The 12,173-nt window shown below is 39.7% G+C and overlaps 1 protein-coding gene across 1 annotated transcript; it reads left to right on the top strand.

The window, feature by feature from the left end:
• Positions 1–4,705: 4,705 nt before the first annotated feature.
• On the top strand, positions 4,706–6,323 carry TMEM174 (transmembrane protein 174; the record flags this gene model as incomplete). The annotated part of the gene is made up of 2 exons (XM_081940731.1): positions 4,706–5,319; positions 6,221–6,323. 2 exons carry the CDS (start codon positions 4,706–4,708, stop codon positions 6,321–6,323), a joined length of 717 nt encoding a protein of 238 aa, XP_081796857.1.
• Positions 6,324–12,173: the final 5,850 nt, after the last annotated feature.

Raw genomic sequence — 12,173 nt, 5'->3', positions numbered from 1 at the left:
GGCAGAGAAACCTAATTTAAGTTACGCTGAACCATTGCCACTTTATGAGTTGTTTGTTCTGAACTAGGCTTCACAAAAATCGTGAAGCAGACTCCTTATCCTGACAAAACCCCTTTTTATTAAGTTAATGTGAATTCCTGTCATTCACATCCAGCACAGTCCCGGAAAACAGTCTTTCAAAAGTGAATTTACAACCACAGACCTCATCAGGCTTGGAGAGCTGCCAGGCCGCTATCTTCCAAACTGCAATGGTGTACAAGAAAATAGTTGGCAAGGAATCTCTGAGAGTCACGAGCAAATCTTCACACTAATTAAACAAACTACTTGTCTCCTGCAAACTCCACTCCGCTTTCGCTCTTCTTTATTCCCTATGGGAGGGGCCTTTCACTGTCCACCTGTGCCTTTACTCCCAAGTCAGCCTTTGTTCCTTAACTTTCCCTTCTCCTGGTAGCTCTGCGCATGTGCACATTGGGAACAGGCTCCAGCTGTTCTTCTGCCTCACTGATCTCCAACGGCAGTTGATAACTGTCAGACAGCCAAGGCCCCATCTCTGCCTCTGACGCAGAACCTTCCCCAGACTCCAGGACTGGCTCATGTTCCTCCCCAACCACCTCACTGTCTGAGTCTGCCACCAGCTCTGCTGGCTGCTGGTGGGCTACGACATTGTTTAGGTACTGCTTTAATAATTTGTAATGCTTTGAGGTGGACTCTACAACTGCACACTTACTAATAAACTATCTGTTCAAAATATTTATAGTCCTTAGATAAATAGCCTACTTAGACAATGGCTAAAAATACTAAGTTAAAACTAAATTGAGTTAATGCTTCAGCCCTGAAGCTGTGCAATGACTAATTTCACAGGAATTGTGATTATTGTACAACTATTTGTTTATTTTTCACCTGACCTTCTATGAACTTGACTTCTTTTGCTAAACTTTTTATTTACTCATATGTGTATCAGGAATTACCAGAAAAGATTATCTGTTACCTTGATAATCGTGACAACATGAACTTGAGTTCTAATAAGTAATTAAAACCGCAGGCCTAGACACATCCATTAGAAAGTCAGCGTCATTAAACAGAACACAGTGAAGCACGGCTGAAATTCCTGATGTGAAAGGAATTTAAAGCTGAGTTAGTTTACTGAAAAAAAAGTTAATTATAATCTAAGCAACGCTAGGTAGCAGCACTCCATGGTAGCAAAAGCTAATAGGAAAAGAAAGGTGGGAGTTCCTAAAAAGCACAACTGCATATTCTAATAAGAAAGTGGGGAGGAAGCTCATAGAAGTCACCCAATTTGCTGTACAAAATGTCTAGTAAAAATCTGAAAACAAAAAAGGCTATCAGAGATGAAAAGGTACCTTGAAGAGTTTTTTAGAAATTGTGTCAGAAAAATTAAGGTTCTGAAAGAAGAAGACCTGGCAAATTATTTATCACACTTCGCCATCTCTTCTTTCAAAGCCTAACAACAAAGATGGCTTGTGTGAATGTATTCAAAATAAATAGAAAGGAATCATCATACAAAATGCTCTATAAAGATGAACAAGGAGAACAACTCAACACCTCATTCTATTCTTTCCCCACTTTTACTTAACCACAGCATGAATACGGGTAATCCTTGAATTACAACAGTTTATTTAATGACCATTCAAAGTTACAACAGCACTGAAAAAAGTGACTGATGACTATTTTTCACACGACCATTGTAGCATCCCCATGGTCACATGATCAAAACTCAGATGCTTATCAACTGGTTCATATTTCTGATGGTTGCAGTGTCCCGGGGTCACGTGATCACCTTTTGTGACCTTCCGACAAGCAAAGTCAAAAGGGAAACTTAACAACTGTGGCAAAAAAGGTCATAAAGTGGGACAAAACTCTTAAATGTCTCACTTAGCAACATAAAGTTTGGGCTTAATTGTGGTCATAAATTGAGGACTACCTGTATATCTGATCACCTCTTTTTTTTTCTACAATGTCCTCATGATGGTGTTTTCTTCTCGCTCCAGGTCACATTTGAGTCGGATTAAAGTCATCCCTGGCTATTTCAAATTGAAATTAGGACTTTCCCCATTAAGCAATTTAAAAAGTCACAATTGTTTACCTGTGGATACAGCCTGGCATATTTTACTGACCATTCAAATGATACCAAGGTCAAATGACTCATAGATGGGATCAATACACACCTATTGGCCATGTTTACTGGTGCCAACATATCACCACCTTTTCCAATTCCTCAGCATCCAAGGATATTCTGCTTTGGGATTTGTAACCAAATCACATTTGGCCAAATAAAAAATAAAAGCAACCTCTAGATGGCAATAAAGAATTTTGATTTTTCCCATCGTTTCCCTCATTATTTATTTTCCCAGACCTGAAAGTTACATTCTGAAATTGCAGTTTCTACTCTTTTCCTCTGTATGACTACTCAAGTGTCTTTGAAAGCTTTTGAGAACTACAATTTAAGCCAAGGATGTATAACACTGAATCTGCAGGCTCCTGTGTTACCTCCCCACCCACCCAAGTATATTTCTGGATTCTCTGAAATTAAAATCATTTTTTAAAAGTGCAGTGGCTAAGACCTTGCGGAATCACCAAATCCCTTGCCTGAAAATTTGCAAAATATTTGAGTGATAACTTCCAAACACACAAGATTTTGAAACCTATTTTTAAGGTTATTTCTGCTTTGATGCCTGTCATGGAAGCACCCTACAAATGCCCTCACAAAGCATTCACATCTTAAGCACCACCAGTTGGGTCAGGGTTTTTGTGAACATCATCTGATTTTGCTTAACCAGTTCCTTTCATTTGAGTTTACCTTCGCAAGCTTCTTTGAAAGAGGCTGTTTTAAGGAACAGTTAGAAATCATAATTCTAAAAAAAGTTATATGACAAATTGGAGGCAAGTTTTCAGGCTACTAAGTAAAAATGCATTCTCCAGATTATGAAACAGTTTTCCCCTCATTTATGCTCATCCAGGACTTTAGAGATAGAATATTGGTAACACAGCCATATCCATCCCCTGACACTGTCTTCTTCATTCACTGCTACAAATTAGATTTCTGCAAGGCATTAATGCAAAACAAGCTGGCTCAGGAAGAAACCTAAATTAGATCTATTTCAGTTAGGATTTATTTTTGTTTGTGAAACAGTATGTTACTTGATCCAAAAGCCATTCCCTGAATTTCTATCATAAGATTAAAACTTTAAGTAGACTTAGGATTCAGGCATAGAGAAAAAAATAACAGGTGTAAGCATAAACAGATCCTGGTGGCTGTATTATAATTACTAAAACAAGTATTATGAGATTTAAAAATAAAAGTATGTCCAAATAAACAGCTTAGGTATTAGTTGTGGCAATGTTGTTTGGCACATATTTTATAAAAGACAAAATCACAGACTCTGCTAACATTATTTGGAAGAAGCACAAAGGGGAAAAATAGTTCAAAAGACCTACATATCTGATAGGAAGCATATTCAATTAGAAGGTAAACAGCGTCCCACCTGTATACCTGACTTACCAATTGGGAGAAATCAAAAATCACTTCTCAGATCTCTACTCTTTAAAGAAAAGGATCCTTTAGGCAAGTTCCTTTATAGGATTTCTTTGTTAATCATAACTATATTCTAGGGAGAAATGTGACTTGCCTAAAATGATCCCAAAATGCAGGACCAGGTCATATCCCCAGCTACAGATGTTCCAGCAACAACTTTTTTATTGTGTCTTTATGATGTTGCCTTCAACTCATCCTCAACCCTTGAATGATAGCCTGAAGTCATTCATAGCTGTACCTGTGTTAAAGTAATATTTTTCTCTTCTGACTTCATCCAAGATCAGCCTTAAGGCAGATAACAGTTCTTCACTCATTACACTACTTTGGGAAGAGGTCAGGTGACTGAAGTTACTGGGAACAGAAGTCATAGGGTCAGGATTGGGATAAGATAGCAAAATCCAAACCAGCATAGTTTTCTGCTGACTCAAGGATAGGTGGAAAACTGTAAAATGTAGAGGCATGATCACATACTTATTCCCACTTCTAATAATCTAGAATCCCTACAGAAGATATCCAAAATCTAATAACACAAATTGCCAAAGAGAAGAGTGGTAAGTCAAGGCAACTTCCCATTTAGTTTTAAGTTTTTGCTCTAAGTGAGAATGTAATAACAATGAAGTATGACGGGGATTCATTACCTCACTCACCCCGTTTGGTATACTATCAGTTGTATCTTTTCTATTTTTGAAGATGGGTGGGTGGATGGGTTAATTGTAATTTGTGCATGAACTTCCTTTAGGTTAGGTGTGGGTTAGATGCACAGGTTAAATCAGGGGTGTCAAACTCATGGCCTGCTGGCCGGATGCATCACACACTGGCCACATCCAGCCCTGATTTAGAGAAGGGGGAAAAAGTCATGATACGTTGTGTGACCACAACGTGAGTTTGACACCGCTGGGTTAGATGTAACCTTGAGGTTATGTGTCAGTATTTATCTCTGGAGACAGGCGGGGCAGATAGGATAAGACAAACTTGGAGTAACACACAGAATAAACTGAAGGGCCCCTTTAGGACCAGGAAGTCCAGAGTCTGCAGTAACTATGTTAATGTGAACAAAGTTCTTGTGTAACAAATAGGAACATTCAGCCTGGAATACTTTTATAAACATACAGTATCCTTTTCCAGGCTATTTCAGAACTGGTCTCCTGTGTAATGGATCAAAACCACAACACTGCAGAAGATACCTCTACCAATGGGTTTTCTGTCTCTCCTTGCCAGCAAAATCACTCTGAAATTCCTGCATCTGAAGATGATAAAGCTGGTGCAGCATTATTTTTCTCTGGAATCATTTTGGGGGTTGTAGGAATCACCTTCACTGTGATTGGATGGGTGAAATATGAAGGTGTCATTCACTTTGAATGGACTCGATTGCTTGGACCCACTCTGTTTTTAATGGGTGTGACATTTCTGCTGATTGCTGTGTTCAAATTTAAAATATTCTCCTGCAACGCTTGCAACCAGAATGAAGAAAGCTCACTTGACACCGAAAGAACATATAATGGGTTTTACGCTGGAGTTAGGCAGCCCATCACTCTTAATGGAGCTGCAATGGTTCCTTACCTGCCTTCTCCAACCCAAGAAAGGGTTGCTACCAATTCAGCCAATTGGCAGCAAGTATTGAGCCATTCTGAATTGCTCCCTGGCTCCACATCAATAATTCCTATTCTTAATCATCCTCATGCTGCTAATGTCACTCCCATGGGCAGCTCAGCTTTTTCAGAAGAGAATTATTCTGCTTATCTTACAGTGGACACCATAAGTGAAAGGTAAGTTATTTGGGACTATTACACTCCAGGGCAGAACTACAAGATCCAGATAAACGTATTAAGGAAGTAGAGTCGGTATCATTCCTTGGATAAAATTCCAGTTACTGCTTTAAGTGAAAATATTGCCTGAAGCTCTACAGTTTCACACTTATTGCTATTCCATTTAAGTAATTCACTGACATGCAGCTTTAATTTTCCATGTGCTGGTGTTTTTCTCAAGTACATTTCTCTCTTATCTTGAAAGAACTTTCTTTTCAGCTAATGTGCATATAATTTTATCAGTATAAAGGGAGTGGATTACTGGGTATCTATTATCACAACCTGATCTTCATGGGTTTCGGACCCAGAGTTCATTTTTGGAGCTTTGGAATATATAAAGTAAAGAGAATGTTGCATTCTATGCACTAAACAATTATATCCTCCAATTTTCTTATAATGATATGTTGAACCTTTTTATTTTATGGTGCAACAGTGTATTTCAATATAATCTGAACCCTACATAACTGGTGTTTGGTCCTATATTGAATTTGCTGCAATAACTAAGGTACCAGCTGTTAAATAACACATTTTCAAACAAAAGCTTAAGGTTAACAATACTGAGACACACTAATCTCTATTGACCTTTCTGCATCATCAAGCTTTTGTACAGTAAGTGCACATTTGTCTCTCACTTGCATTTTGCAGGGAGAAATGCAGGCACATTTTGGACATGCATATAAAACTCGCCCTAAGTACAAATGTCCAAGACCCCCTGCCTGTTCCCATCATTCTATATGGCAAAATACATTTGTGATCTGTTTTAAAATACCTCTTTTTATTCATATCTCCTTTGTTTCTTTCGCTGGTTGTTGCATCTTATAAAATGCCTCTCTTCCTGCTCATCCACCCATCACATTTCTAGGTCAGCTAACAGTCTTGAGGAACCTGAAGAGATACTGGATGAAGATCTTTGCAACGATTCCTTACCTCCTCCTTATGAGAAGCTATTCCCACTTTTGTCATAATCAGACCTGCTTAATTTCTCTACAAGGACTGCGTCTACTTTGATAAGACCACCAACATACTTATATAACTTTAATAAGTATAAACCACATAACATGAATTTTACTGACAATTATTTTTTTTGTTGAAAAGAGTTGTTCATTCATCAGGCAGCTGAACTAAATGTAAGTGGACATATTCCTTCTAAGTGTGTAACATTTTGCATTTGATTCCATCTCTAAAATCACCCAGTCTTTCCAGTTCACCTACTCCCCCCTGCCCCCTGGGTTCATGAGTAATATGCAAATGGATATTCAGGTTTTTATTTAAACTGGGCTACGTGTGAAATCCAGATTTTATTTTATTTTTTTAATGACAGTAGTCTGAGGAACGACCAGTGCTTTTCACCCCAAGAAGATATCAAGAAGCAGGAATGAGCACCTAGGGATCCTGTTTTCTATTTTAGGCCTTGCCAAGTCAGCAAATGGAGAATCAGAGACAAGATAGTACTCACAAGTTCACTCACTATTGTAGCAATTCTTGAGCCAAATGGAAGGATGGAACAAGAGACAACAAGTTAAAGACATTCTTTTAAAAATTCTACTTAAAAATGTACAGCAATCAATGCTAGAGTGTTATTAGAAAAGGTCTGTCTAGAGGTCCAGAACATCAACCAGGCAGAAAGAAGTTGAAGATTAAGAGCTGAGCAAGCAGGACAGGATGACTAATGAAAATTTGCCCCAGCAGCTGCTCAAAAAGGCCACATTTTCATGCTTCTGTCTTCAAAACTTACCTTAGCCACTGCTGCTGGATCTCAAGGATTGGCTAATTAGAGGGGCCATTTAGAAACGGGAAGGGGGGTTATTTCCAAGTAACAATTCCTTCACTTCCTGCCTTCACAAGCCTTGGACGTGAGATCTCCACAAGAACTAGTTCAGGGTGGTCAAGGATTATTGTCAGGCCCAGGCCCTGCAAAGTGGGGCTCTAGATAAACTTCTCTTGCAAGTTTGGGGAGTCCTTGGCATTGTGCCTTATAGTTGGATCGGAATTCTTCTAAGGAATTGTAGGGAGTTAGCACCCATCCCTCTCCTAGAAAAATGAAATATTTTAGGAAATATTAAAAGGACAGAATATTTTCCCTAAAAGGGAGGCAGAAACTCACCCCCCCACCCCACCTTTGTCAATGGGCTATTAAGGCCTGAGCCAGTCTATTCTACAAAACAAAGATCTACCTCCTTTAGGCAGAGCCATAATAGGGATCCCAAAGCCCTTTCATTACATCATCAACCAGCAAAGGCTCAACCAAGCCTGGGATGCAGGACAGCCTACAGAGTTGCCCCTGCATGGCACAGTGGTGGGTTGCAGGCGGTACGTCCCAGTACGGGCATACTGGTGCCTGCTGGGAGCACCGGTATTGTTCCAGTGCAGTGCTCCAGAGGGCCCACCAACGCGCCCGAGCTCCTTACCTGTACTTGAGCTCTCCGGCGCATCAGCTGAGCAGCTGGAGCATTGCGGAGGCGTCGTGGAGGCAAGGACGCATGCACGTGCTGTGCACCTGCTTGTGGGGGAGCCGGGCCCCGTTGCACCGTACCAGTTGCAACAGGATCCGGAACCCACCACTGGTATGGCCCCATGGGAGTCTGACAACCAATCAGAATACAAGCTGAAATGAAAAAGCCCAGAGAGGGCATAAAACCAGGGACTTTCAGCATCTCTGCCCTTTTCCCAAAGGACCTCAAAGTATGTGGTCCTGTCCACCATTAAAAACCATATTTCCAAGCAACTTCCATGAATCCAGTGTCTTTTTCCCCAGTTGGAACTGAACCCAGATGGACGTTTCTTCCAACAGGATATAGGCATGCTAGGTTTTAGCCCCATTTAAATATAAGACCTCAGACCACCCATAAGCATGTAAAGGTAGGTGTGTGTGTGTGTGTGTGTGTGTGTGTAATGATGTGGGCTGCTGGCAAAATATCACTAATTTATATTTATAAAACTTTTAAAAATACATTTTACTTTGTCACTTTATTAGTCTAACAGTGTTATTGTAGGATTCAGCCAGACCTGAAATATTTAGGAAGATGGTGATGAAACATTTATTTTTAAAATAACATTTTAAATAGCAAGGAAAAGCTATATATCTGAAGATGGGCCCCACATAAGTCTAAAAGCTCAGAAGACAAAATCTCTGGTCCCGGTGACCAACCCAGATTGGATCCTGCAACATTATCTTGGGACACGTATTTTCTCCTTCATTCGTGAGCTATATATCTGGCTTATTTAGAGATGGGTGATAGTACAGAGGCTGAACATCTTCCATATTTTGAATCCAGTTCTCCCCTCGCCCCCCATACCTCTATTCAATTGTGTTTGATTCTTGGAGACTGCCTGGACAAGACCCTGCAGTTTTCTTAGCAAGCTTATTCACAATTGGTTTGCCATTGCCTCTTTCCAAGGGCTGAGAGAGAATCTCTGGACCAAGTTTACCCAGTTGACTTTGTGCTTAAGGCGGGGACAAGAACTCACAGTCCTCCAGTTTGTAGCCTGGTGTCTTAACCACTATCCCATTCTTCCCCAAGTTTTAAGTCTTGTGAAGTTTCTGAATGGATTGGTATGGAAGGGATGGATTGGGATTGGGGTTTAATTTTGGGCTGAGGCTGTTTTCTCCCATTCTTGTTACTTCACTGTTGGGCAGGTGGGGCCAGGGTGTTGTTAGATTTCCAGGGTGTGAAAGAAACCAAAGTATGCCATGTGTGTGTGTGTGTGGGGGGTAAAATAAAGAGAAAAGTGAGTTAAAACAAACAAATATGAAAAGCATTCAGAGGTCAAGAAGAAGAAGAAAAATACCAACACCTAAATATGACTAAGGACGTGGTGGCTCAGTGGCTAAGATGCTGAGTTTGTCGATCAGAAAAGTCAGCAGTTCAGCAGTTCGAATCCTTAGTGCTGCAGAACGGAGTGAGCTCCCATTACTTGTCCCAACTTCTGCTAACCTAGCAATTCGAAAGCATGTAAAAATATAAGTAGAAAAATAGGAACCACCTTTGGTGGGAAGGTAACAGCATTTAGTCATGCCAGCCACATGACCGCAAAGACGTCTTCGGACAGTGCTGGCTCTTCGGCTTGAAACAGAGATGAGCACTGCCCCCTAGAGTCGGGAACGATTAGCACATATGTGCGAGGGGAACCTTTACCTTTACCTTCAAGTGTGAGTATTTCATCTTCTCATTGTTGGAGTTCACCTCAGATCAGAAGGTGGCATTTACAGAGATACTTGAGGAAGAGTTCGCCATAGTCTGTAGCATTCCAGATGTTACTAAATTACATCTTCCATCATTCTTCACTTTTGCCCATGCCTCTGCTACCAATAGTTGCCGTTCACCAACATCTGGGAACCATACATTAGGAACCAATGGAGTCCAGTCTCTTTCATTGCTCCATATTATTTGCTTATCTAATCTTTAAGGCCATTGTCAGCACTCAGATGTCACCTGGGTTTTCTAATCTCCTGCCTCGTGTTATCTTTATAGTGAAGTGGAACAGATAATTAAGCCAAGCCAATTGACATGTAGTTCAATTTTAAAATAAAACCAGTTTGCTCCGTTGTTCTTTTTAACAGTAGTTTATGAAACTTTGGGCAGGAAACACTCAGCAAACTGATTGGAAACTCTTCTTCCTGTGCTTTCTTTCTCTTTTCATTGGCATTCTGGAATATTCCAATATTCAAAATTCTGTCACCCAAAGTTTCCATTTGTAGGCATTTATGAAAACAGCTGAATCCATATTTGCACACCATAATGACGCCGCAATATCCTGGCACAGCTCTTGTCAGTTCATTTCATCTTCCTAAATTTAAAACCCAATGATCTGTAAACCACCACTGATGTATTGTTGCTCTACAATTGCTATAATTTATGTCATTAAAGATCCCAAACCCTTTTTTCCTCTTCTGTTTTGCCTAGCACCCCCTTAATATGTGGCAGACCCAAATGCCTGTGAAAAGAAGCCTGTTTTGCATTAGTCAGTAATACATTGAATCATTCCCGCAAAATGATTTACTATGGATTACAAATTCTTAGATGGCACTTTAAGTTAATGATTAGACAAGTAATACATCACTGTGTGATTCGTTGCATATGGCTCTGATTTTAACTTTCTGTATAGTCGGGAGATTACCACAAAATCTTCTTGTTATTACAGTTCAAAATCTTTTGCTGTCTATAGTCATACTGGTCCCACAGAAAGAAACTGCTCCCCAAACACGCATACATCACATCCACAGAGTACTTTCATGTGTTCTTCCCCCCTCCCCCGCCCAAGAGGATGACAAAAGCTGTCATAGGCATTTGAATCCAGCATTTCTAAAAGGATCCCATCATGTAAAGTCAGAGAATTTAGAGGAACCTTCATCAACTTAGTGTTCTTCATATGGAGAACACTGAAGACCTTACTGGCTGAGAATCTTGGAATTTCAGAATTTTGCAATCTTGTTACAACTGGTTTGGGTGGTGGTGGTGGAAATGGCTTACAGCCTAGGCAGAAAGGAACCAACTGGTTTTATTTAGCAACCATTTGCCAGAATACATGGCAAACTGAAAACACAATGTTAATCTTCTACAGATTTTACCACTTAGTAAAAACTTTGGAAAGTACATCAGTGAAAATTTGCTTCGTTCTATAGGACTAAATCCCTTTCCATGTAGACAAACAGCATTCATATGTGTTGATAAGGATAAATATTCAGTTTTGTCTTTTTTTCTGCTTTGTTAATGACTGGGAACTAGGGAGTTGAATTACATCATCTTTAAGTTTTAAGTATCTTACATGTTGCCCTAATTCTCAGTTAAGCAATCTGCATATGGATTGTAGCTTGTCAAATATCACAAGTTCATCCATGCGTCGTTAAGATGACTTGAAACGATGTGATGTTTTTGAACGTTACTTGTTTGGCAATACTATAAGCCATACATTAACCAACCCAAAACAACATCCAGAGAACAAACTGACAACATAATCACTTGAATTTATTCCAAGAATACCGTAATTAATGATATATATAGATGTGAAGTGGAGGCAGGCCAGTTTTGGATCACTATTTCTAAAGTCATAAGACAGTGGCCAGGGATCATGGCAATTCCCTAAAATATCTTGAAGGCACAGAACATGGATTCAGTACATGGAAGATGAAAAGTCTAAAATAATAAATATTACTGTAACTATTACATGCTAAGTTACATATTATTGCTTAAAGCAATTGCAAACTTGGCAACTTTAAGATGGGTGGACTTCAACTCCCAGAATTCCACAGCCAACAGGTCAAGGTTGAGAATTACTGGTTTAAAGCAAAGTACAAGATGATTCCTCTCACTCCTCTGTGCAGAACCTGGCAACGTATCATTTAACACCCATGGCATCACTGTCCATTATAGCTGATGGTACCTTAAGGAATGCTGGATTGTCCTTGTATGGCACAGATCCATTCTCCAGTGTTTCTATACTACTTTTCCTTTCTCTTTTTCTCTATATTTCTCCCCATGCATTTTTGCTGGACTGTCATAATGGTCAGACTGGCTCTTTTTGTCTTGAAAACATACACTGTTTTCCAACAGATGAGGATTACAACCATCACTGTTTGATATGGCAGTTTTGTTATAGGAGTGGTATGAGTATCCTTTGTATACATTTATATCATGAATGGGACCCCAAGTGGAGCTTTTCCTCCTTACTAGTATGTAACCAAGTACAATGTTTCCCTCTATCTTTGCTAAACATAATTGGCTAAATTTGAAAGGACTTATTAGTAGTAGTTCTGAGCATGGACTTTCTGGTGCTTCATCTAATCTTTCATGAGATTGGACTTTGACCTTCTTTTT

Source organism: Natrix helvetica (assembly GCF_964273705.1).
Source record: "Natrix helvetica genome assembly, chromosome: 2".
Lineage (NCBI taxonomy): Eukaryota > Metazoa > Chordata > Lepidosauria > Squamata > Natricidae > Natrix > Natrix helvetica.
This window is presented reverse-complemented; position numbering and strand designations above follow the sequence as displayed.